This window comes from Trichomycterus rosablanca, chromosome 13 (assembly GCF_030014385.1).
Source record: "Trichomycterus rosablanca isolate fTriRos1 chromosome 13, fTriRos1.hap1, whole genome shotgun sequence".
NCBI lineage: Eukaryota > Metazoa > Chordata > Actinopteri > Siluriformes > Trichomycteridae > Trichomycterus > Trichomycterus rosablanca.
In genome coordinates, this window is record NC_086000.1 from 17271914 (window position 1) to 17299145 (window position 27232).

A 27232-nucleotide genomic window follows, 5' to 3' on the forward strand; every position below is an offset into this window, starting at 1 on the left:
GGTTCAGAAATACAGGCTCTGGAGGAAACGAGATAAATAAAACACATATTTAAGCTAAGATGTCTGTTGTAGGTTTTGATGTGGGGTTTCAGAACTGTTACATTGCTGTTGCCAGGAGCGGCGGTATTGAAACCATTGCTAATGAATACAGTGACAGATGCACTCCGTAAGTACAGCACTAACATCTGTGTAAAGCATAGCTCTAGTTTCTTATGCACTGTTCAAAGCTGAGCTGTCAGTGCGCCCTTTTCAACGTGTACGAGTCCTAGTGCTTGTTTTTATCGCTGTTTTACACTTGCTACATGATACCATGTATTAATTTTGTATGAATTGAATTTAACTGAGAAATAGTGGCTCAAACGAGTGCAAAGGCTGCCGGGATATCGCTACGCCCTGACCGAGGTTAAACCCATGTTACCTCGGTGATGGCTTTCTGTGACAAATTCATCCTTTCCCTTCCCAATTTACAATATCATCATGCCTTATTTGATGCACTGTTTTAATCAGTGCATATGCACTGCAAGTCGAAGTATCAGATAATTACTTGTCATTTACCTCACTGTCAAAATGTGCTGCACAAATTCTTGGTGTTCAACCTCCTCCCGATCAAATATTAATGGTGGATAACATTACAGTACCCTGAAACATCCCTAAAGGCATGACTGAGGGTGCTGTCTGAGGTCCTGATCTGTGGTCACCCCTGATCCGTGCTCGGCCCTGATCTGTTATCCTGTGACCTCTGTCATAGCCTGAAGAACACATGAACTGTGCATGTGATCTACTATAATAAATGCAATGTCAATGACAGGACAATTGACATCTTTTTCTCCCACAGGGCATGCATTTCTTTGGCATCTAAAAACAGAACCATTGGGAATGCTGCTAAGAGTCAGGTAAAGAAACAGTAGTTAGCTTATTTAATTCCATTGTGTTAGTCACTGAACACTTGTTTTAAAGAGCAACATTTTCTCCCTGTACTGAATAACAGATTTCTTGACAATGTGATCGCACACAAAATTTCATTAGACATCAGAAAAAGGCACAGATGCATGGATTATGGAAATCCTTATTTAAATAAAAAGATTCAAATCAGCAGTAATGCACACACAAACATTTTCTAGTAAACTTGTGTTGCTTGGTCTGCATTTTGGAAATGTTGATGACTCAAAATTTTGACACACCAACACTTGTTTAATGATAACATTTTATTACTGTGACAAAATCACCATTGTGCACTCAAATGTATTGTCTCAAGATAATTAAAGAACAAAATGTTATCAAAAACATAAGCTTGATAATCATGTTTCTTTTAAAGAACAGTAATTGTGACTAAGGCTTCTGTGCTTCAAGCATCAAAATTCTTTTTGATCATTAAGATATTTTCATTTTTCTTATCTCCTGTCTGTACATATCTAATATTATTAGCAGTTAATTATCTCCAACAGATTTATTTTGGTAGTAAAACATCCTAAATGTTACCTTACAGATCATTACAAACTTTAAGAACACAGTACATGGCTTTAAGAAGTTCCATGGTCGAGTGTTTGATGATCCCTTTGTACAGGCTGAGAAAGCAAAATTGCCTTACAGCCTTCATAAGGCCCCCAATGGCAGCACTGGAGTGAAGGTAAGGTTTTCATTAACATTTTATTGTCACGCTGCGTTATAAAAATTAAATGCTTAACTAAAATAAAGATGAAAATAGCTTTATCTTTTTTTAGTATTGTATAAATAAACAAGTGTTAGCAATGTATAGTTAAAAAATCCTCAACCAGTTTGGTTGAAAGATCAACTAAAACATCCAGAAAGTTATTTTAATTACAGTTGCTTAAAACAGTAAAGAGCACAAAAGGTGATGTTTTGAAATGTCAAAGATTTGAACCATGTGTGGAAATTACTTTTTTAAATTGTGTTTCAAATTTCTTTTTTCCCTTTTTTAGGTTCGTTACTTGGATGAAGACAAGGTATTCACTATTGAGCAGGTGACAGCCATGTTGCTCACCAAACTAAAGGAGACATCAGAGAGCGCTCTGAAAAAGCCAGTGGTGGACTGTGTCATTTCTGTATGTTGTCCTATTGCTTCACAAAACCATAAAAAGTAATCACAAGTACATTTTACCTTTTTTGCACAATACTAAAAACTAATTTGTCTTTTCCTTAAACATGTAGGTCCCCAGCTTCTTTACTGATGCAGAGCGAAGATCAGTAATAGATGCTTCTCAGATTGCTGGGTTGAACTGCTTGAGGCTAATCAATGACACAACAGCAGGTCTGTGAGCAAAGACAATGATATTGAACAGGATTGTTTTTATTTTGAGGGTAAATGAAGGATTTAAGGGAATTTTTGCTGCTTTAACAATAATGGGCAAGTTTATTTCTACAACACTACTCTATAAAAAGTTAATTAAAATAAGATTTAAGGAAAGTATAAAAGACAGGTGTTTTGTACTCTATAATTCTTTACAATTAAGTGTATTTAGATTTCCATTAATCTACTTCATTTTGAATATCTCAAGTATGTTATTATTGCCAGTCTTGGGCAGTTGTAGCCTTGCAGTTAAAGTACTGGACTAGTAATCAAAAGGTTGCTGGTTTAAACCACACCACTTCCAGGTTGCCACTGTTGGGCCCTTAAGCAAGGCCCTTAACCCTCAATTGCTTAGACAACATACTGTCTGTAATGTACTGTTAGTCGCTTTGGATAAAAGTGTCTGCTTAATGCTGAAAGTGTAATATAAATGTAATGTAAATGTAAGTATTGTATAGTACACAGATTTAAAATGGGCAGACCTTCAGCACCAAGGACAGCTCTATCATTGCCTGCTTTTGGCAGTTTCAGCAGTAAGGAATGTTAATGGAATGTTAATGATGAACCAAAGGCTGACGAAGAAGTCATTGTTGGCTTAATATTAGTGGTTAAAATTTAATTTACATTTCTTACAGCTGACACTTGATTTGATTTGAAAGCGGAGTTAGTTATTTCTACACACAGGAGCAACAGATTGAGAGCCTTGACTGTTGAATTGAGACACCCTCACCCACAAAGTGCATAAGTTGCAGCTTCAACTTGAACAGTAAAAGTTTTTAAGTATTTAAATTATTTAAAATACTTATATACATATACAAATACATATCATAACTCTGCTCCTCAAAAAAAGTTAAATACATTGATTGAATCTGTATACTCTATAGCATGTTTAGTTAGTGCTTTTAATCAACTGTTTGCTACCTGGCCAACATATTAAATCTACATTAAGAATGTTGAACTAGTTCTGATCATATTGTCTGAGTTCATCTTATTGTTCTACGTTATAGCTACATTTACTCTGCTACTACACTACTATGCTTTTTAAATAACAGAGGCATAAGACTTGTTGATATGAAACTCTGTGATGTGTTTCATATAGTTTTGGGAAGTGATATGCTTAGTATATGGTTATCAGGTGACACAATCGGCATCCTATTGCAGAAATGAGTGAATAACAGTAACAGACTGATTTATAAGTTATTCATATATTATTAACCATTAGTCATCAAATTTTTGTGCTTTGTTTCCTTTGTTACAGTTGCATTAGCCTATGGCATCTACAAACAGGATTTACCAAACCCAGAAGAAAAGCCACGTAATGTTGTGTTTGTGGACATTGGTCACTCGTCCTACCAGGTCTTGATTGTCTCCTTTAACAAGGGGAAACTAAAGGTAAATTGTATGATTTAAACTAATGAGCTAGTTACATTTTCACATTTAAAACTACAATTTGTAACATTTTGGGGGGTTGTAGTCTTCAATCGAAATAAGTATTACCACAAGCATCTCTGTTTATATTAATTAAAACAATGCAGCAAGAGAATCTGGAAAACTGCCTTTGCATAACTTTATTTTTAATAGCATAAGTTATGTACTGCAGCTTTAAGTTGTAATTACACTATATTTGATTATAGCTATTCCCTACATTCTCTTAGTCAGCAGTATTTTAACTATGCTTAAGCAATGTAATGTTAGCAGCACTGTAATGCTAACCCACCAGGAAAAAAAGGAATGGACTAGATATAGATAGATTAATATCCACACACAGTAGGAGTTCTGGTACCATATTCTCCTTTTAAACGTCTCTCTTCTACTCCTAAATTCCCACAGGCCCAAGGCATCTGTGAGGATACTCATAAATATCAGGCTAATGGCCTCGCAGTTAGAGTTTGTCCTGGTAAATGAGAGAATTTCTTCCTTGAGACTTCGGGTTTCAGTGAAGAAAAAAGATTTTTTGGCAAACCGTCTGATGCCTCAAAAGGGAAAGGCAATCTAGAGGAGATTGTTCATTATTACTGGGGAAACAGTTAAGATGTAAAATAAGTTATTTAAGGAACCCAGTGGACATTGCTTACTCTCTAAAAGCAGCACCACATACTAAGGTTCACACAGTTATTAAAAACCTTCAGATGGATGAGATTCAAACAGAGATGTTTAAGGAATAATGGACCAGCCTTACTGCTATGTAAGAGGTTTTGGGCATAAGCCAACACATGCTAGTCCTTGATCTATGTTGTGGGCGGTGCTGCATGAGTATAAGGTATCTGCACTTATTATTTGGACATCCAGTTTAATAAGTGTAGTAAGAAGTGATTAGTTAAAGGTGGGTGTTTAAGTGCATCAGCATGTATTTGATTGTTTAGCAGCTTAGTGTGAAGTAGGTGGGATATTTTGCAGATGTTTTCTTTGATTAGCTCCTGCTGGAGCTGTTTCAGGCATGATTTAATGGCCTGAGAGCACAGGGTAGAGCAGGAAACTGAATGTAAATGGTAGATTAAATGAAATAAGATATATTAATACTAAACAAAATTTTAAACAAACAGTCCCATTTAATGAAGCTTAATAACCTTGCATTGTCATTTATGACACTTGTGTGGCCTGGTATTGGTTATAGGCCCAGTGGTTGAAAACTTCAGCTGCACAAGACATTTAAAACCTAGAAACAAGTTGTACAAATGTACATAATTTGTCTTTTTCCTTTACCAGGTATTGGCGACAGCATACGACCCATATTTGGGTGGGCGTAACTTTGATGACGTGCTGGTAGAGCATTTCTGTGAGGAGTTTAAGAGTCGTTACAAGTTAAATGTAAAGGACAATCCTCGGGCCTTGCTAAGGCTTCATCAAGAGTGTGAAAAGCTCAAGAAGCTCATGAGTGCCAACTCTTCAGAGCTACCGCTTAACATTGAGTGCTTCATGAATGACATTGATGTCTCTGGGAGAATGAACAGGTAAGGGCACATGGAAAAATAGTTTCATACAACATGACTGAAAAGCTTATGACAGTTTGTGTAAAGGATGCATGGGCCTTCGCACGTTGCCGTATGTAACTAGCACTGGGAAATAAGAATTGTCCGGCGCTTGTATTTAACAGGGGCCATTTTGAGGAGATGTGTGCTCAGCTTTTGAGCAGAATGGAAGCACCACTTAAAGCAGTCGTGGAACAATCAAGTAAGTAAAACTAATACCTTTGAACAGCCAAATGGTCTCTAAGTGGAGTCATAAAACAAAATATTTCTTTGTCTTTGTGACAGAGCTAAGCAGAGATGACATTTATGCTGTGGAAGTTGTTGGTGGTGCTACTAGGATTCCTGCTATTAAAGAGAGTATTTCCAGGTTTTTTGGTAAAGACATCAGTACCACCCTGAATGCAGATGAGGCAGTGGCTCGAGGATGTGCCCTGCAGGTAAAGAGTTAGGAAACAGTCAGAACACAAACCCATTCAAAACACTAAGCGTTATACATAAGTAATATAAGTAATTATTGACTTATATAGTCTGTATAGTTATTTATTTGTTTAGTCTTTAAATGCCTAGTACGTACACATATATTGGATTTGATTGACCACAAATAGCTGAATGAAATAGCAAAAAGGGGCGTTTTGGTGTTACAATTGTTATGTTAGCCCTCTACCACTTGATTCCAGAGTTTGAATCCACAGTGGTGCTTATCTGTTGGCTGGGTGGCTAAAGCTGGATGGATTGGCATCTTGCCCAGGGTGTGATACTTAGTGATTCTTAGGAAACCAGACCCACCATGACACTGACCAGAATAAAGCAGTGATAAAACATGAATATGAAAATAAAACATTAAATATTAAAATACTAATACTGTATGAATGTAATACAGTTTTATGTACTGATTAAATGCAGGAACTTTTTTCAGTAAGTCAGATGTAATCCAAGAACTGCCAAAAACACACCTGCCACATCTGGGTGACACTGTAAAAAGTTAAACAAGCTTGACATACTATGGGCCCAAGGTGACATAAAGCTCTTGTTGGTTATAGACAACAAGGATCGACCTTGGCAAAAGGCAGCTTCTTTATAAAGTGTATTTATAAAGGCAAATAAAGGTGTCATAACTTACATTCCCCTTAAAAGTGTATGTAAACATTTTATTTTAACCACACCATGAATTCTTGGATTAACAGGCATAACTAGCACTAATTCATATCAAAATGCTTAGTATCATGCATTGATGTGTGTATCTGTGTCTTTCTGTGTCTATGTAGTGTGCAATCTTGTCCCCAGCTTTCAAGGTCCGTGAGTTTTCTATCACAGACGTTGTTCCCTTCCCAATCACTCTTCGCTGGAAGTCTCCCACAGATGGTGTTGGGTAAGACCTTATGAAACTGAAAATAACCTAAACGTAATTAAATCATCTGGGTTATTATGAGATGCATCATTCATATTAGGTTGTTCGTTCATTATTATTGCTGTTATTATAGCAATAGTTATTATAGCATAATAAAGGTTAATAGTTCATAGTGATAATTAGAAAATGTAACTATTTTCACACTACATATCTCCACTTGATGTGTGGCTTGGTTACAAAATCATGTGCTTCTGCCCTACCCAATATGGCTGACACAATGGGCATATAGGTTCAGATGATTAGTGTGTCAGTTTCTCCTATCTGACAGTCACCTGCATATCTTTGAGTGTTAATTCGCTCTAGGTGGAAGTGTTTTTATCTATCACAGTTTCTTCCTCACAGACTTGCCAGTCTCTCTATTGGGCAACCTGCTTTTCTCTTGAAGCCATGATGATGGACTTGGTCCGATTCAGTTTTCCGCTGACATATGAGGCCTGAATACTTTGTGCTTTTCTGGAACTTCAGCCTGTATTTGGACCCAACATTTGGACCAATACTTGTACATTGCTATCTCTGTTTTTTTTCTTTACTCTTTTTCCAAAAACTTGGTTGTCACAGGCATTCTTTGGCACACATTTTCCATCCAGTTTTTTCCACTGTAGGCTGCAGATGTTTTTGTGTCTTTCATTTGTTACTATATTTCTGTTGTTTTGGCCACCGCTTTTATTTTCTTGTTACTCTTCTTGCTTGTTTCTTTTTAGCCACATTATTGATCTACTTCTGCAAACATGGTTTGTAATATTGTTTTACCATCCTGCAAACATGGTTCATTTTCAATTCCTGCAGCTGCCTTACAAAAAAAAAAGTATTCAAAAAATAATTGTTATTTATTTATTTTATTTATGTCAATTACTTTATATGGGTTAAATGAAAATGTATTAAAGTTACAAGTTTAAAAATCACAAAGAAAACATTAGGAAATTGCAGTTATATTATTAAAGTTCATTTTAAATGGGTCATGGCTGTATTGTCTTAGTGTAACTGGGAGAGCTATTCAGAATGCACTATTTGGAAGGGCCTTAAAGTAATAGTCTGAACTGTTTGTAAAAATAGCTGCTGTAAGCATATGCATATGCTCCCATGCATATGATCCAGGTAATTTGTTTGAACTAGACCAGATGGGACTTTGCTGTTAATTATGTGACAGTGAAGAAGAGTAACGTTAGGCTGTCTGTTTCTGGGATTATTTACAGGCTATGATTGCTCACTCAGCTTTTTGTTCCTCTTATATTCTTAGTGAATGTGAGGTATACAACAAGAATCATGCAGCACCTTTTTCCAAAGTCATCACCTTTCACAAGAAAGAACCCTTTGACCTGCAAGCATTTTATAGCACTCCACAAGATTTGCCATATCCAGACACCAGAATAGGTGAGTAGTGTATTTAGAGATTGCCCCAAAATTCAGCAGCTCTAATAACATAATAATTACTTTAAAATATCATCTTGGAAATACTTTGTCCAGAGTTCTAATAGGCACATGCACTCCTATTTGAACATAGGTACATTATTGCTGATGATTTACTATGTACTAAGCTAAGCTGAAACTAGCATACTAAAAATGATCTGCCTCTAAGGTATGGTGCAAGTGTAGCAGCTGTTTAGAAATTAATATTAAGACATTTCCATTAATGTCCATGAAGCATTGACTTCCAAAGAACATGAATTACCAAATCTTGTCATATTACGTGTTTTATGTTTTTTAGCAGTAATCTTTACTTTTTTGCTTATTTTCTCACCCTTTAGGCCGCTTTACTGTCCAGAATGTTGTGCCTCAGTTGGATGGAGACAGTTCGAAGGTCAAGGTGAAAGTGCGTGTTAATGTGCACGGCATCTTCAGTGTATCCAGTGCATCACTGATAGAGAAGCAGAAAGGCGAAGTGGAGGATGTGCAGATGGAGACGGATCACACAGTTCAGAATGAGGGCAGGCCAGAGGACCAGGTGGGAAGATAGAACACCTTTCTTACAAGTGATAGCTGAAACAGCAGTACTTGGTTGTGAATGTGAGCCAGCTGATTGAAGTGGTGGGACAACTCTGTATTAACGCCCATCATTCTGAAAGAGATGTCCAACAAGCTTATGGTTTACGTTTAGCTATGTATTGTATTTGATACACTGAGTTTACATTTACAGTATCCACAATTTTAAAAATGAATAAGGAACCATGAACTATGTGGTAATGTACTGGCCTAGTAAGGCTGCTGGTTCAAGCCCCCTCAATGCCAAGTTGCCGTGGGTCCAGTTCTACCAGAAAACACTGGGCAATGGCAGAAGTACTCTGGACAGGATGCCACTCCATTGCAGGGCTTCAGCCATCCCCTCAGACATAGCCAATCATGGCTGGCTGATAGCACCAATGCAATGAAATTTGAACAGCAATCAGCAGTAGTGGGCTACAATGATAGACTGTTGTGTCACCCAACCGCCATAACAGTTTATATGCCTAACTGTTTGGCATAGGGCCTGATGCTTTATATGACTCATATTGATACAGATACTGACTGTGTGTGCATGTGTGTAGGCTAAAATGCTGGTGGATCAAGATGCTCAAGGTGAGCATCTCAGTGAAGAGGGGAAAGCGTCAAGCTTTGATAATAAGGTATAACTTACATTACCTCACACGTGACACATTCTGTTATCTGCATACATCTGTGTAGAACCAAGACTGAATTATTGCTTATATGTGCATGTTTGGTGATGATTTATATATGTATATTATATATACTATTTCTGTTTATTCTAAGGAGGGTGATTCCCCTGAAAAGCAGGGGGCAGGCACAAGCAAACCCAAGACAAAAGCAAAGAGTGTTGATTTGCCCATCCTGACCTACACTATTAGGCAGCTGGACAGAGAGCTGTTGAACAATCTGGTAGAAGAAGAGGTGCGTCTTATTTAATCTGTTGCTCTGTACATTTTGTCACCCCTTGTACCCTATTTATGAATGGAAAAGAACCCCCATAGGACCCACAATGACAAACATTGTTTGAGTGGGTGACTATTCTGACACTAACCGGGTAATAACATGCAAATGTTTATGTTATTGGTAAGTTTAAACAATGTGTAAAATCCGGACAAGACTTGAAAATTGCTCTAATGCCTAGTTCACACTACACAATTTTTGCCCTGATTTTCGCTCGGCGACTGGTCAGCGCTTGATTTTCCGGGTCGGGAGCAACTCAGCGTTCGCTCGGCGATCAAGACTCGGCTCTCAGTCGCTAAGTGTGAACTATCCAACAACTCGACCTGACCGGCTCGCCGACCGCTCGGTGACTGGATTGAGTTTTCTAGCACGTCAGATGTCTGATCTCAGATGTGCGACTGAGAATGAGTGACATGCCGAACAGCCAATGAGAACGCAGGATACAGCGTGAGGGGAAACGCAGGAGAGGAGGTGTAAACACTGGGACAGGGGCTTAATTAATATAGTTTATATCAGAATACACCGGCACACACACGTTTTACAGTATTTCTGACTTGATCGTCCTCTACAAAACATAACACCCACGCTGCATTGCAAAATTATTAATTAACCTCCAACTTACTACAGAACAAGCCATATACTGTTCGTGTTGCCAAATCCACTCAGATTCATTTATTTTTCCTCCTTGATTTCATCACGTCAGCGCACAAACTTTGATCTCTCGCTATTTGTTGACGTGCATTTTTGGACGTGGTATCATTAAACTTCTCGCCACATCTCACGTGTGTTTTAAAAAAAAAAAGAAAAAAAGGGAGACCAGAGAAGCTCGTCTGCGATTCCAGTTGGTGATGGATCATGTGGTGTGAAACCCCCTATTGCCGATCAGTCGTGTAGTGTGAAATATACAGGTCCTTCTCAAAAAATTAGCATATTGTGATAAAGTTCATTATTTTCCATAATGTAATGATAAAAATTAAACTTTCATATATTTTAGATTCATTGCACACCAACTGAAATATTTCAGGTCTTTTATTGTTTTAATACTGATGATTTTGGCATACAGCTCATGAAAACCCAAAATTCCTATCTCAAAAAATTAGCATATTTCATCCGACCAATAAAAGAAAAGTGTTTTTAATACAAAAAAAGTCAACCTTCAAATAATTATGTTCAGTTATGCACTCAATACTTGGTCGGGAATCCTTTTGCAGAAATGACTGCTTCAATGCGGCGTGGCATGGAGGCAATCAGCCTGTGGCACTGCTGAGGTGTTATGGAGGCCCAGGATGCTTCGATAGCGGCCTTAAGCTCATCCAGAGTGTTGGGTCTTGTGTCTCTCAACTTTCTCTTCACAATATCCTACAGATTCTCTATGGGGTTCAGGTCAGGAGAGTTGGCAGGCCAATTGAGCACAGTAATACCATGGTCAGTAAACCATTCACCAGTGGTTTTGGCACTGTGAGCAGGTGCCAGGTCGTGCTGAAAAATGAAATCTTCATCTCCATAAAGCTTTTCAGCAGATGGAAGCATGAAGTGCTCCAAAATCTCCTGATAGCTAGCTGCATTGACCCTGCCCTTGATAAAACACAGTGGACCAACACCAGCAGCTGACATGGCACCCCAGACCATCACTGACTGTGGGTACTTGACACTGGACTTCAGGCATTTTGGCATTTCCTTCTCCCCAGTCTTCCTCCAGACTCTGGCACCTTGATTTCCGAAAACAGTACTTTGGACCACTGAGCAACAGTCCAGTGCTGCTTCTCTGTAGCCCAGGTCAGGCGCTTCTGCCGCTGTTTCTGGTTCAAAAGTGGCTTGACCTGGGGAATGCGGCACCTGTAGCCCATTTCCTGCACACGCCTGTGCACGGTGGCTCTGGATGTTTCTACTCCAGACTCAGTCCACTGCTTCCGCAGGTCCCCCAAGGTCTGGAATCGGCCCTTCTCCACAATCTTCCTCAGGGTCCGGTCACCTCTTCTCGTTGTGCAGCGTTTTCTGCCACACTTTTTCCTTCCCACAGACTTCCCACTGAGGTGCCTTGATACAGCACTCTGGGAACAGCCTATTCGTTCAGAAATTTCTTTCTGTGTCTTACCCTCTTGCTTGAGGGTGTCAATGATGGCCTTCTGGACAGCAGTCAGGTCGGCAGTCTTACCCATGATTGCAGTTTTGAGTAATGAACCAGGCTGGGAGTTTTTAAAAGCCTCAGGAATCTTTTGCAGGTGTTTAGAGTTAATTCGTTGATTCAGATGATTAGGTTAATAGCTCGTTTAGAGAACCTTTTCATGATATGCTAATTTTTTGAGATAGGAATTTTGGGTTTTCATGAGCTGTATGCCAAAATCATCAGTATTAAAACAATAAAAGACCTGAAATATTTCAGTTGGTGTGCAATGAATCTAAAATATATGAAAGTTTAATTTTTATCATTACATTATGGAAAATAATGAACTTTATCACAATATGCTAATTTTTTGAGAAGGACCTGTACACTGACTGAAAGACTCCCGAGTGCAAAAGATTCAGTCGTATAGTGTGAACTGTACAGCGACCTGACGACTTGGAAAGTTGTGTAGTGTGAACTTGGCATAAGTGTGTATACTGTATATGTAAGTGTGTGTGTGTCTGCCCTGTGATGGACCTGTCTGGGGTGTTTTCTTGCTTTTCGCCCATTGAATCAACCCACCGCTACTCTGACCAGAATAAAGCAGTGGTAAAACAGACAATAAATAAATAAATGTATAAATGAATGAATGAATTAATATCAATATCAGGTCCGTTTTGGTTGTTACCTTCTAATATTTGTTGAACTTAAGAAATTCTGCATCTGTAATTTTATCCTCTTTCTTTCAGAGGAGAATGATTGCTCAGGACAAGCTGGAGAAGGAAAGAAATGATGCCAAGAATGCTGTGGAGGAGTATGTGTACGATTTGAGAGACAAACTCTGTGGCATGTATGAAAAGTACATTACTAAAGAGGTAAGTAGATCACCCCTATAATTAGCTAATGCCAATTATACCTAAAATATTAATCTGTCTATTTAAAGTAAGTCAATTACTAAAAAACATAAAAAAGGGTTTGTTTACTACACAGATGCAGTGTTTACACTGGAATGCTATACTCTGCTTAATATTGTGTATTTACAGTCTTGTGTATGTGTGTGTGGCCCATGTAAAGGAGAGTAACAGACTTACTCTGATGCTTGAGGATACAGAAAATTGGCTGTATGAGGAGGGTGAAGACCAACCAAAGGAGACCTATCTCGATAAACTGACTGAGCTGAAAGTAGGTATTTTTGCTAACATACGGCTGAAGTCAAAAGTTTACATACAGTTGTAGGGAATGTATATTTTAGGGCACTCTTTTCATACTTACTTACTTTAATATACTGGTTCAGAAATATACAGCACCAGAACCAATAGACACTCAAAAATTTAGAGGACTCAGCCTTAAGCTAAGTACAGAGATGTGAGAAACGTTTGGTTAGGCACAGAGAATGCTTTTAAAGTTGTCGATTATGTAAAGTTTTGACTAACCCCTTTGTAACTTGCTCATATTCTGTGGAGATCGGTGGGGGGTCGGTTTGCCGAATCATTCCATCTGCCATATCATTTAAGAAGGTGCAAATGACTGACATGTCATTATCTGTTCACTGGCAGTCGCTCTTGTTGAGCATTAATTCGCACCAGGTTGAGAGATGTGCATTTAAATCATAGTTTCCACGCTAAGCAGTGCTAACTTCTCCGTTGGCAACCTGCCTTTCAATGAAAAACCCTGATGTTGGGGTCGATCCAGTCTAGTTTTTTGCTGGTGCAGCTGTTTGCACTCTGTATTCAGGGGAACTCAGTCTTTAGTGGCAGCGTGACAGTCCTTTCTGGAGCAGGTCCCATCATTGATCCATATTGGATGCAAACTGCACCAGTCTCTGGAGTGGCTGTCCTGCTCATTTTATTGCTTTCCCTAGTTTGTACTGGATTTCCCCTCTTCACTTATTTCCCAAGAATTTGGTTGTTGCAGACTTGTGGATTAAGCCTTATTGTGCTAAGCAGTTTTCATTCTTACTCTTACTCTTTCCCTTTCCCTGTTTTCTCTCTTAATCTTAAATGACATTTTTCATGTTTTTAGAGGTTTGGTGAGCCTATTGAAGAGCGATATCGGGAGCAGGAGGAAAGACCACAAGCTTTTAATGAATTGGGCAAGAAAATCCAGCTTTTCCTAAAGGTCTTGGATGCCTACAAGCAGAAGGTAAGCAGGTTTACTTGAATCTTCCCAGTGTGTGAGTAGTGGGGGCATTATCAGAACTGGACAAAGTGGTTGGCATTGGCCCCTAATTATTTTAGCCAAATTTGCTTACTGGTGTATTCTGTGTTCAGAAATCTGGATCTTGGGTGTTCTCTGTGTTACACAGTTTGATCCAATTATACAGTCATAGTTGTCCTATGACATATGAAATGCTCATTATGATTCTATAATAATGTGTTGCGGCTTGCAGGGTTCATGATCAAGTGTTCATGAGTATGATGAAAATAGCGTAGAGTATAATAGGCTAATGTATTTAAAAATTTGATTCTAAGCTTTGTCATCTCTTTAAAGAATTTTAATGGATTTTCTAAATATTGCTGCACTGCTAGGTCTGTCCTAATTACTTTTTTCCCAATGCTAAATATTTTTCTTCTCAGCCTGCTAGATGGGTCTTGTTTATTCTGTGTAGAAACATATGCATTATTTTCTGAGGCAGTGTTTAATGAGAACAGTCTGTGAAGTCATATTAGGTATGGCTATTTAAAGTAGAAAAACTAACTAAAAATAATGAATTATTAAACAAATAGTTAAATACAAATGAACTACTTACAATACTATAGAGGCACACCCTTTAAGTACAGTTGTAGCTTAGTGGTTAAGGTACTGGACTAGTCATCAGAAGGTTGCCGGTTCAAACCCCACCACTGCCAGGTTGTCCTTGTTGGGCCCTTAAGCAAGACCCTTAACCCTTAATTGCTTAGATAATATACTGTCACAGTACTGTAAGTCGCTTGGGATAAAAGCATCTGCTAAATGCTGAAAATGTAAATGTTTAATGTTTGGCAAGTATTGGATGAGGCAGGATGCATTTGCCTGCTCAAACTTTTAACAATTGTGGACAAGCATTCATGTTCATTACTTGTGTATTTACATTTTAATGACAGTGAACTAAGAGATTTAAGAATACAGATGTTGGGCAGAAATGTTGTTCAAAGAAATTGTTCTGTTATCAAAATTCAATTTAAAATGTTCTACAATTACCTTAACAAATCTAATTGTTATTAAATAGAGATAGGCATATAAAAGGGGTGTTATGTGGTGTGTGTTTTGACCATCAGGACGAGCGATACCAGCATCTAATGCCTGAGGAGATGAGTACAGTGGAGAAGAGTGTGAATGAGGCCATGAACTGGATGAACTCCAAGATGCTTGCTCAGAGCAAACTCAGCATCACTCAGGATCCTGCAGTGAAAGTAGCAGAAATCATACAGAAGATTCAGGTGGGTTAACAGCAGGCGGATCCATGCCATAATTAACCAAATATGAAGGAAAGTGTAGTCCTTAAATATGCTTTCAAGCATACAATGCAGAATAAAAAGCCAAAAACACTACTGTAAAATAATTTTTTCTGTAATGGGTAGAAGAGTACCTTGCCACAGTGGCACCAGGTAAAGCCACATGCCTGCAAAGTTTTAGGAAATGAACCCAGTTTGCAGAATGCAGGAACTGTCTAAGCCATCTGGCACAATGATTAAGCATTTAAACTGCATTGTGAGGCAGTTTAGCATAAGGTGAAAATGTGACGGGTTCTCACATGGCTGCATGGGTTTCCTTTAGACATTCCACTTTGCTCATACCTCTCAAATACAATGTAGGTTTTTGCTATAACAGAATGTTCCTAGATGCTGGTGAGTAAGTAAATGGTTGGGGTGGCACGGTGGCTAAGTGGGTAGCACCGTCACCTCACAGCAAGAAGCTCCTGGGTTCGATCCCCAGGTGGGACGGTCCGGGTCCTTACTGTGTGGAGTTTGCCTGTTCTCCCTGTATTTGCGTGGGTTTACTCCGGGAGCTCCGGTTTCCTCCCACACTCCAAAGTAATGCAAGTGGCGTGAATTGGAGATACTAAATTGTCCATGACTGTGTTCAGTATAACCTTGTGAACTGATGAACCTTGTGTGATGAATAACTATTGTTCCTGTCATGAATATAACCAAAAGTGTAAAACATGACGTTAAAATCCTAATAAACAAACAAACAATAAGTAAATGGTTGAATTTGTGATGTCTTATGATTGATTAGTGCCCTGCCAAGAATGTGTTTCTGTATTCCCAGTGTGACACTGGGCCCACCATAACCCTAATCAAAATAAAGTGGTTACTGAAGATAAATAAATCAATTAATTGATAACTATCTTAATGTTTTCACTGAGCGCAAGGCAGGAATACACCCTGGGAATGGTGCCAATCCATAACAGGGTTTTAGCTAATCCCCCCATAGACACAGCCAATCATGTCTGTACATAGACACCGTACTGGCTGATAGCACTGCTGAGGATTCGAACCCTGGATCACAGCGGTAGTGGGCTAGCGTATTTTACTGCTGCACCCCTCAAGCCCCTTGTATTGTATAGTTTTCATTGTTTTTGAACAAAATTAAAAAGACACACTAATTTCACTTTATCAACAGATCATTCAGTTTGTTATGGTTGAATGGTGTTTTATTTATTATTGTCTCAAGTCAAGGAAGGGGGAAATCCACTGTGACCTTGACCAGGATAAAGCTTTGGTAAACATGAAAATGAATGAATGAAAAAAGTTCAGATTTGAGCAAGCAGACATGGGACGATTAGAAATCCATTATCCACATCCACTGATCCTTCTTTTAGCAGTTCGGTATTAACCCTTTGTACAACCTAATTTTCTGTACTAGTCACTGGTAGATGACAACTGATCAATAATAAACAAAACAAAAATTACAAAAAACAAAAGTTAAAAAAATAGTTAAGTTTTTTCTCCAATTTTGGCATATTTGGAATTTTTGTAAAATTGAATGGGAAAAACTAAATAGTGTCATACTCTCCTGTGTTTCTTTACTGCAGGAGCTGAATGACATCTGCAGTCCTGTGGTGAACCGACCTACAGACGAGAAGCCAGCGGAGGACAACAACGCTCACAATGGCCCTACAGCAGGACAAGCCCCTGACAACAAGAGCAGTCAGCACACGAAGAACCAGGGAGAGGGGGAAATGGACTGAATGGTTTAAGCACTCTTGTTGTTCTTACAGCAGTCATTGTTGGACCCTCACAGCTGACTCTTAACCTGTCATCAGTACCATTCCCGTTTTGTCCACAGTTCAGCTGGTCGTAGTTTGCACCCCAACCTGTGTTACGTGTGCTTTCTGGTTTGTTGTGATGGAGTCAGTCTGTTCTTGGAATATTAAAGTTATGTGTGAATCTAGGACCAGGGTGAGGCATTCATGGTAGAATCATTATTAGCTGTAGCTTAACAATGACAAAATGCTGCCACTCTTGACAAAATGTTGTCTTAATGCAATGTGATTCTGGATTCTGTGTAATCCAAAGTGCTGGTTTTATCAAGACTTATATTGCACATGGAAAAGTGAATAAATTGCTACTTGAATCATTTCTAAGGTTAAGGAGACACAAGTATGTATGCAATTATATGCAGTAGATGATATATTTGTATATGACATTCAAAAAAGATGTGTGCTACCTAGGACTGTACATATTATATTAGTAATGTGAATTTATAAGTTCATAAAAGGATAGATATGGGATCTGGTGATAAATTAGCAATGCTTCCAGCTCCAAGCGATTAGTTAAAAGTAGAATGCAATGAGCTCTTTATTATTTTCACCTTATTCATCCATTTCCCAATATCCAATATCAAGGAGAGATTTAATGATGGAATCTAATAAAAACTAATCTTCACGATCAAAGTGTGTTGGCTTTGTAAAAGATATATCTATCTGATGTGGTTGAAATCTTTCCTTCCACTGTTTTTTTTTCTGTTTTGACTAGGGTATTATTGTACTATATCAAAGTTTAGACAATAAAACAACTGAAAAATATGCAAAAAATTAAAGGCAGCAAATACTTCTTTATGGCACTGTATTAGCAGATGATTTTTTCTTTATTATTTTTTTGGCTGCTCTTGTGTATATTAAGCGGTCGCCACAGCAGATCATACAGGACCCACCGCGACCCTGGCCGAATTAACACGCTGAGTGAAAATCAAATAAACAGCTGAATAAGTGACCCGCGTGGGGACTGTTATAAACAATCGCGCGCAGGCGTTCAAATACTTGAGGGGCGTCGGTTGCGTCGGTTTTGCGTCATTACGTCACTAACGGGCGGCTTTTTCAAAATGGAGGAAAGAAAAATATTTTGGAAACGAGCAAATGTAGAATTTATAAATGTATTTTTAAACAGAGGAACTGGCAAAGACTCCAGTTTAATGAAATAAAAACGAATTCGAGCACATTTAAGGACTATTTTCGAGTGCAGAGGATATGAAATGAAGATGAGTGTCTCTATCGGGGATAAAATTGAGGTAAGTGAAGTTGCGCGGCCACTTTTGCAAGCTATGCTAGTTCACACTTAGCTCGCTAATTCAGCAGCTAATGTTTGGTTTAATATTTTATTTAAAATGAGACCTGTTATTCCGACTAATTAACAATGTTTTGGACTGCATTAGACCTCGCGTTAGCTGTGTGGATGTATTGATGAGCTATGTAGCTTTTGTAAGGTTGTAATGATTGATAGTATTTAGAGTTAGAAAGGTTTGCTTCAGTGATGATGTATCTGACTCCAGCTTTGTTGATCTCTAGTAATCGCAGTCTGACAGTTTATGTTTGGGGAATTGGGGCTTGTGCGGTTGCTAGGAGACATGTGAAGCATCTAATCGAGGTGCGTTAGCGGGAGGAAAGCCGGGATAAATCTCCTCATGTCGGTTTACCTAATGTCATTGTCAGATGCAGGTAACCAGGGACGCTATCGGAGCATTGCTCATACACAGATCGACCTCAGCACCGATCACATCGCAGTCAAATATCACCGTCTTACACTGTAAAGATGTTTGACGTGATTCAGTCTTTAATGCATAACTTAACAGCCAGCCGAAGCTGTGCAATAAATGATAAAATCTTTTCATCATCCCAGGATCTAAAAATCCAGGTAGTAAACAGATACTGTCTAGACCTACATTTGCATTGTGATGCTTCGGATCTTTTAAAAATGGCACAAACTACTTCATGTAAGTGATTTTACCTGATTTTCTGTCTGTTTTTATTCTTAGGACTTTAAAGTCCTTACCTTGCTGGGTAAGGGCTCTTTTGCGTGTGTGTACAGAGCCAAATCTGTGAATACAGGACTGGAAGTGGCAATCAAAATGGTAAGACAGTTCTCTTTTCCCTTCACAGCTTTGTATTCCAACAGATGGGCGGATACGGGCGGCATCTGTTCTAATTAACTGTGGTTGATGCTTGTGTGTGTGTCCCTGCAGATTGACAAGAAGGCCATGCACAAAGCTGGCATGGTGCAACGTGTTATTAACGAGGTAGAGATCCAGTGTCGGTTGAAACACCCGTCAATACTAGAGGTGAGATACACTTACTCCCTAAGGAAGGCTCAAGCTGGTGGATTGTAACATGACTTTTGTAATACAAGTATTTTCTAAAGGAAGAATTAGTCATTTTAAGAGTTAATATGTTCATTTCTACTGGTTGACACAGGTCAGTCCAGTTAAAGTATCTCACACAAGCTCACTGACATTTTGCTGAGCATATGCTCATTACCTATTTTTTTTTTGTTTTTGTTCAAGCTGTACAATTACTTTGAGGATAGTAATTATGTGTACCTGGTCCTGGAGATGTGCCATAATGGGGAGATGAGCCGTTATCTGAAAGACAGAAAGAAGCCATTTGCAGAGGAAGAAGGTAATTTTATTTACTGTGTCTGTTATTGCTTGAATGGTTAAGCTGGTTAAGAAAACATATTAGAAGTAACAGAACCATCTGTATTTTAAAGTAACATGGTTACGCTGACAGTTTTAATTAATCCTCTCTTGTTGAGCAATACAAAAGCTTGAAGAAAGCAGCCTTGGTAACTAAAACAATATCAGCATAGGATTAGTGTCCTAAGTCTTAGCCAATACGATTATTTTCTTATACTGAAAATAGAAAATAATATTTAATGCGTATTCACTAAACTATATTTTAGATATTTATTTATTTTGTGTACTTGTGAATCTTTTCCAACAGCAAGACACTTCATGCATCAGATTGTAAAGGGCATGCTTTATCTGCATACCCATGGTATTATGCACAGAGACCTGACCCTGTCAAACCTGCTACTCACCAGCAACATGAACATTAAGATAGCAGACTTTGGCTTAGCCACTCAACTCAAGCTGCCCACCGAGAAACACTTCACTATGTGTGGCACGCCTAACTACATCTCTCCTGAAGTGGCTACACGGAGCGCCCATGGCCTGGAGTCAGATGTTTGGTCACTTGGCTGCATGTTTTACGCTTTCCTCACTGGCAGGCCTCCTTTTGACACAGACACTGTCAAACACACCCTCAGTAAAGTGGTTCTGGGGGAGTACCAGATGCCTACTCGTGTATCAGCTGAGGCTCAAGATCTGATCCAGCAGCTGTTGCAAAGGAATCCTGCTCTGAGGCCGAGCCTGTCAGCAGTGCTGGACCACCCTTTTATGACTAAGAATGGATCCAGTGCAAGCAAAGACTCTGGGTCTAGTGATGGAGGGTCCATGGACAGTGGCATTGCAACAATATCTACAGCATCCAACGCTGCCAGTAACAGTGGCAACAGTCGACTCCAGAGAAAAACTATGCAGGTGATTGGACAGACCTTGCCCAACCGCATGATGCCTTTGCCAAGCCAATCGCAGCAATCTACAAGCTCAAGTTTTAAGGGGGAGCAGGACTGGCAACCACATTCAATGGGTAATGTTAGGGTTCCTGTGAATCCTGTCAGTGGAAGACCATATTCACGCTACCTGAGACGGGCTCACTCCTCAGATCGTTCTGGTTCTGGCTTTAGCCACTGTAAACAGGATGTGGAGCTAGAGCGATGCCACTCGGAGGAGGTGCTTCCTGGGTCTGACCGCATCTTCCCATCAACTTCCAGTTACCAGGACATTCCCCATGGCTACACTGAACATGGACGACTTCCTTCACCTCCTGTCAAACAGCCTGCAAAGTAAGTGATTTTGTTTTGTTTTTTTTACAGAACAGGGATATTATACACTCACTGAGCACTTTATTAGGTACACCTATCTCATACATACAGTACATTTAATTATTTATTTTATAAGCTACACTATCCATACAGATGAACAGATGAATTGGTGTGTACACAATTACTTACTGTAGCCCATCTGGTGCTCTGTACACCTTGCCACCCCATTTATTAATCAGAAGGGACACCGAAAGGACCCTGAGTGGCCAGATGTTATTTTCAGTTCACCCTCAAACATCATATTTTGCCAAATGAAATGTAAATAATTTATTACCTACTGTAACTTCTTCATCATGGTCCAGGATCCCATATGGGACACTTTAAAGTATACAGTCCACCTTCTACATGTTTCTTTGAAGATAAAAGAAAACCTGTACCTGGAGAAACCCAATTGGACTGTATATCTCAGAAACTTTTTACAGTGTTAGGAATCTTGTGCTTTTGTAGCACCCACATTACCTGCTGCACTGTCTCAAATGTAAATATATAATGTACATAATATTAATAATAATAAAGGTAAAATTTACATAACAAGTAGAACATATTCTGTGTTTTTTGTGGCATTGCAGTTCACTGTGCCTGCCCACAACCAGATAATTGAGTTTGGTTTGGCACCCAACAGACACAATTGCATGTTTCTAAAGACAAGATAGCCAGAAGGGTAATCCATTCTCCGGCTTTAGTATCTGCCAAAGACAGTGATTGTGTTATGGCTTGCATAGAAGGCATGTGCAAGTCAGCAGCCCTCCTTAGCCAGCAAGGGTGTGGTGCAAGTGGCAGGGGGCTTCTAATTGCACAGGGGAATTGTATATAACCAAATTGGGACAATGAAAAAGGAGCAAAGAGGATTAATTCTGTGAATGATTATGACTTGTGTGATAACAGATCGTCCACATAAATACAGGACCTAAACTTAAAGCATATCAGTGTCATGTCTTTGATGATTTGTATAACTTGCTTTTTGAAATTTGACTCGGGTACTGTGACTGCGACGTCTCAAACATCTGATTTTAGAGTTGGGTTACAACAATTCAGTGCTTTGGAATGATAAGATGATTAGGATTCTTACTTTATGTGCAATTGCCTCTTTTTTACTCCTACAGCTCTGGGTCCTCCTTCTCTGCCTCATCACATCCTGTCAGATTACAGACAGCAGAAAATGGGCCCTGGTTCAGCTCTGATGGTATTACATTTTTTTCTGATTCTTTTTAGTTTTAGCTTTGACATTGGTTAGTTTTGGGCTAAAGATAGTTAATTGGCCAACTGGCTGTAGTGCATATTGTACACCTCTCATCAAAAGTAATATATAATTTATAGTACAGTGGGGAAAATAAGTATTTGATCCCCTGCTGATTTTGTAAGTTTACCCCCTTACAAAGATTAGAACAGTCTATAATTTTTATGGAAGGTTTATTTTAACAGAGAGAGACAGAATATCAACAAAAAATCCAGAAAAAAAACATTAAATAAAGGTTATAAATTAATTTGTATTTAATTAAGGGAAATAAGTATTTGATCCCCTACCAACCAGCAAGAATTCTGACCCCCACAGACCAAAGGGACCATGAGGCACACAAAATAGTCCTGTCCCTGTATAAAAGACTCCTGTCACAGAATCAGTTTCTTCCGTTCAAATCTCTCGACCACCATGGGCAAGACCAAAGAGCTATTAAAGGACGTCAGGGACAAGATTGTAGACCTGCACAAGGCTGGAATGGGCTACAAGACCATCAGCAAGAAGCTTGGTGAGAAAGAGACCACTGTTGGTGCGATCATTCGAAAATGGAAGAAATACAAGATCACAGTCAATCACCCTCGCTCTGGAGCTCCATGCAAGATCTCACCTGGTGGGGCAAGAATGATTCTGAGAAAGGTGAGGTCAGTCCAGAATTACACGGGAGGAGCTTGTCAATGATCTCAAGGGAGCTGGGAGCACAGTCACCAAGAAAACCATTAGTAACACACTTCGCCGTAATGGATTGAGATCCTGCAGTGCCCGCAAAGTCCCTTTGCTCAAGAAGGCTCATGTACAGGCCCGTCTGAAGTTTGCCAATGAACACCTGAATGATTCAGAGAAAGCTTGGGAGAATGTGACATGGTCAGATGAGACCAAAATTGAGCTCTTTGGCATCAACTCCACTCGCCGTGTTTGGAGGCAGAGAAATGCCCGGTGGGGAGGGTGTTCTTGGGGTCATATCCAGCATTTCTCTGCTCCCAGCTCCCTTGAGATCATTGACAAGCTCCTCCCATGTAATTCTGGACTGACCTCACCTTTCTCAGAATCATTCTTACCCCACCAGGTGAGATCTTGCATGGAGCTCCAGAGTGAGGGCGATTGACTGTGATCTTGTATTTCTTCCATTTTCGAATGATCGCACCAACAGTGGTCTCTTTCTCACCAAGCTTCTTGCTGATGGTCTTGTAGCCCATTCCAGCCTTGTGCAGGTCTACAATCTTGTCCCTGACGTCCTTTGATAGCTCTTTGGTCTTGCCCATGGTGGTCGAGAGATTTGAATGGAAGAAACTGATTCTGTGACAGGAGTCTTTTATACAGGGACAGGACTAATTTGTGTGCCTCATGGGCACATAACCGGTCTGTGGGGGTCAGAATTCTTGCTGGTTGGTAGGGGATCAAATACTTATTTCCCTTAATTAAATACAAATAAATGTATAACTTTTATTTAATGTTTTTTTTTCTGGATTTTTTGTTGATATTCTGTCTCTCTCTGTTAAAATAAACCTTCCATAAAAATTATTTGTAAGGGGGTAAACTTACAAAATCAGCAGGGGATGAAATACTTATTTTCCTCACTGTATATATAAAGTATGCAGTACAACTCCTTATAACTCATACAACTGCTGCTTAGTTTTAATATTTGTTATATTTTTTATTGTTAGGCTCGTTTAAGAGACCAGCAGACGTCAGCACCTGCAGCAGCAGCAGCAGTTTTCATTCTGGGCGGGATACAACGGGGGCACTGCCTACCTGTAGTGGCAGACCAATGGCAAGAGGAACGAATGGCATTCCCCATCAGTTGTACCAACAACCTGCCTCACAGAACAACACAGGACCCTGTAAGGAGGACGGGTTTGGCATGAGCCACTTCTCAGCACCGCAGGGGTGTTTTGAAATGCAGACGGCTCCCCTGTCCAAGAGTAAATCTACTGAAGAGAAGAAAAAGCCATTTCTTCCTCTGTGTGCTGCCAGACTGAAGCCCATCCGACAGAAAACCAAAAATGCTGTGGTAAGTGTTGTTATTCTGAAGGAATATTTAATGACTGAGAGTTTTCATATCCATTAGAATGCCATACAGCCAAATATAGGTGGACCCCTGATTATAAGCTTGTTGGATATCCCATTCTAAAACTATGGATATTAGTGTGGAGGTGTTAGCCCGGCACAAACCTTTCCACACAATACTTTTCTAGGAAGGTTTGTTTTCCACAGGGTTTGGTGATGTAGGACTTTTCCACCCATTTAGTCAAAATTTGTAAGGTCGGGCAATTGTGTTGGGTCAGGAGGCCTGACTTAATCCCAAATTTGTTATATATGTTCTATTTAGGTCAGCATACTGGACACAGGAGAGGTGTGTATGGAGCTTCTGAAAGGCCAGGGAGCTCAGGAAAGGGTCAAAGAAGTCCTGAGGATATCCTGTGATGGCTCCATGGTAAAATAATAGCTTGTTTATTTTCTTATTTCATCCATGAATTAATTATTAATGTATGTGTGTGTGTGTATATATATATATATATATATATATATATATATATATATATATATATATATACATATTGTACATAATTCATTAATGTATTTAATTAATGTATGTAATTAATGTGTTAATTATCTATCTGTACAGGTGACTGTGTACCAACCCAATGACGGTAAAGGTTTCCCAGTTCTAGACCATCCACCTTCTCCCCCTGAAGATATTTTTATATGCAGTTATGAGGATTTGCCAGGTAGCACACTGAATAAGTAAAATGATTACACTTGGGGATTCTAAAATTCAATAAACAAATGTATTTGCTTGTTTTTGTGTTTTGCGTGGCTGCCCTTGTGAACTAAAAAATTGTTTTTGCACTATTTTGCTATCATTTCTCTTTCAGAAAAGTTCTGGAAGAAGTATCAGTATGCCACCAAGTTTGTTCAGCTGGTGAAATCAAAGACTCCCAAAGTAACTCTATACACCAAATATGCCAAGTGCATGTTAATGGAAAACTCTCCTAATGCAGACCTAGAAGTGTGCTTCCATGATGGTGAGTAGTACTTTTGATTTATTACTACCATATTTGTGTTCTTGAGTATATAGTATTAGTGTATCATGCTTGTAGGTAGTCATTTCTCTTATTCTTGCTCTTCTAGGGCAGCCAGCATGCCTGTATTTGTAAGATCTTAGCAAGGGAAACTGAATAATTGCTTTCCATGACATGATAGTAAATGATCATTATCTTTTGTCCTTTATTTTCAGGTGCAAAAACTCATAAGACAAGCGATCAGATGCGAGTGGTCGAGAACAGTGGCAAGTCGTATACAGTGAAGGGTGATGTAGGTCTGAGTGCCGTTAGCCCTGAGTGCAGACTCTACATGGAGCTCACAGAAGAGGTAAATTGATTTTGAGCAATTGCTTAAACTTTGTTGGATTTTCATGCAGAAAATATGTGTTGATGCAGAGTCATCAATTAAAAGTATTTTTTACATCAGATGCCTTTCCTGACAACCTTCCTATTTCTATCTGGGCTTGGGACCAGCATCGTAAGCACACTGACAAGAGAATCTCCTAATGGCTAGGCTCTGACTGGTCGATAGCACTGGGGTTCGAATCTCAGCAGTAGTGGCCTTGTGTGTTTTAATGTTGTGCCACTCTAGTGCCCTGTTTCTGTGATTGTCAGCCACATACACTAAATAATCAAAAGATTTCATAATCAAAAGATTCTCATTGTCATTATTAAAAAACACATGCACACACACAACAAAACATGGAGCTGCTTACATGACTACATTTTATGTGCTTTTTCAAATAAAAATCTATATAGTGCTTCACAGAAGGAGGAAAGCTGCTCTGCAGAACTACGTTTTATATAAACCTTGTTAAATAAACAAATCCTAGAGTATATTTGTATGTTAGCTATACTCTATAGCAGGGGTATTCAACTAAAATGTAAAGAGGTCCAGTTAGAGAAAATTTCTTGAAGCAAAGGTCTGGAATGTTTAACTATATATATATATACATACAGTATTGATATATATTATTTATAAATAGCCTAGTAGTTGTATCAACATCTGCATGTAATCAATAACTGACTGTCAAATCAGATGTCTGTTTGTTTATTAGGATTTTAACGTCGTGTTTTACACTTTGGTTACATCATGACAGGAACAGTAGTTACTCATTACACAAGGTTCATCAGGTCACAAGTTTATATCGAATACAGTCATGGACAATTTAGTGTCTCCAACTCACCTCACTTGCACGTCTTTGTACTGTGGGAGGAAACCGGAGCACCTGGAGTAAACACGAGAACATGCAAACTCCACACAGAGAGGACCTGGGCCGCCCCACCTTATCAAACCTTTCTCTTATCAAATTAGGAGAAAATAAAAATAAATTGTGCTCCAGTGGGAAGTAAGAACAGAAATGAGTCTCTCCATCACGGATTAAATGCTGTATTTTTGCTGTACACGTTTCTTTTTTGGAGAGCGCCATTTGTCTCCTGTCTCACTCGTCTTTTTCTCAACTTTCTCCTGCACAGTCGTCTGTATCTCTCCCTTCGTTTTTTCTACGTTCGCTATCTTTCTTTTTCTTTCCACCGTCTTTCCACATGTAACTCGCCTCTAACTCTCTCATCTGTCTGCACTGCAGAGTCGCAGTGTTTACCGGCTGGAATGCACAGACTTGATTGGCTGAGTGGTGTCACGTGATTGGTTCTCATCCGCTAAACCGCTACCGTAAAGACTACAAAAGCTGCGCCGGTTAAAATAGAAGCGCTCCGTCAGGTTTCAAATAATAACTTTCTGTTTTGGCTGTAGGTCCGGGTCCGTATGGGACAGCTTCTGGGTCCGGATCCGGACCGCGGTCCGCCTGTTAGTGACCTCTGCTATATAGTATATAAAAGAATCATAAATTTATCTACAAAAATACAAAACATTTGACTTCACCAATAAGAGTCGGTTGACCCTTAAGTTTAAGAGAAACCTTGTTTTTCATTTTTATTTAGTATGTTAAAGATTCTGTTGTGATTCCACATATAGTATGCTTCATGAGATGGATAATTAATGGTAGCATAAAATCCTTTATTTATTGTAAGCTTTTTGTT

General features: G+C 39.1%; 2 protein-coding genes and 1 long non-coding RNA gene across 5 annotated transcripts in view; 2 read left to right on the forward strand and 1 right to left on the reverse strand.

Annotated features, from left to right (window-relative positions):
* hspa4l (heat shock protein 4 like) lies at positions 1-17667 on the forward strand. The gene is made up of 19 exons (XM_063007349.1): positions 1-166; positions 836-893; positions 1487-1627; positions 1941-2063; positions 2170-2269; positions 3567-3700; positions 5015-5259; positions 5403-5479; positions 5563-5714; positions 6543-6646; positions 7923-8056; positions 8431-8627; positions 9208-9285; positions 9431-9568; positions 12461-12586; positions 12786-12893; positions 13734-13853; positions 14969-15130; positions 16729-17667. Exons 1-19 carry the CDS (start codon positions 60-62, stop codon positions 16882-16884), a joined length of 2460 nt encoding a protein of 819 aa, XP_062863419.1. The 5' UTR covers positions 1-59; the 3' UTR covers positions 16885-17667.
* Positions 14831-20750, reverse strand: LOC134325231 (uncharacterized). Its single transcript, XR_010014269.1, has 3 exons — positions 20673-20750; positions 19509-19550; positions 14831-15092 (listed from the first exon to the last, which is right to left on the reverse strand). It is a non-coding gene; the product is annotated as an uncharacterized LOC134325231 (long non-coding RNA).
* The window catches only part of plk4 (polo-like kinase 4 (Drosophila)), an 11155-nt gene continuing 2002 nt past the window's right edge, over positions 18080-27232 (forward strand). For 2 of the 3 annotated variants that reach the window (XM_063007345.1, XM_063007346.1), the window contains exons 1-11: positions 18643-18826; positions 18948-19043; positions 19155-19250; positions 19473-19587; positions 19912-20875; positions 22018-22097; positions 23813-24159; positions 24478-24582; positions 24775-24877; positions 25025-25174; positions 25387-25520. In XM_063007345.1, the coding sequence (XP_062863415.1) occupies positions 18725-18826; positions 18948-19043; positions 19155-19250; positions 19473-19587; positions 19912-20875; positions 22018-22097; positions 23813-24159; positions 24478-24582; positions 24775-24877; positions 25025-25174; positions 25387-25520 (2292 nt within the window). In that variant the 5' untranslated portion in view covers positions 18643-18724. Of the gene's footprint in view, positions 18204-18642; positions 18827-18947; positions 19044-19154; positions 19251-19472; positions 19588-19911; positions 20876-22017; positions 22098-23812; positions 24160-24477; positions 24583-24774; positions 24878-25024; positions 25175-25386; positions 25521-27232 lie in introns of those variants that run through there. The other variant, XM_063007347.1, reaches the window with a different exon arrangement.

Coding starts and splice junctions, on each gene's coding strand:
- hspa4l (XM_063007349.1), top strand. CDS start 60: ATGTCTGTTGTAGGTTTTGATGTGGGGTTTCAGAACTGTTACATTGCT. Junction 167..835: donor TACAGTGACAGATGCACTCC/GTAAGTACAGCA, acceptor TTTCTCCCACAG/GGCATGCATTTCTTTGGCAT. Junction 12,587..12,785: donor AAAAGTACATTACTAAAGAG/GTAAGTAGATCA, acceptor GCCCATGTAAAG/GAGAGTAACAGACTTACTCT.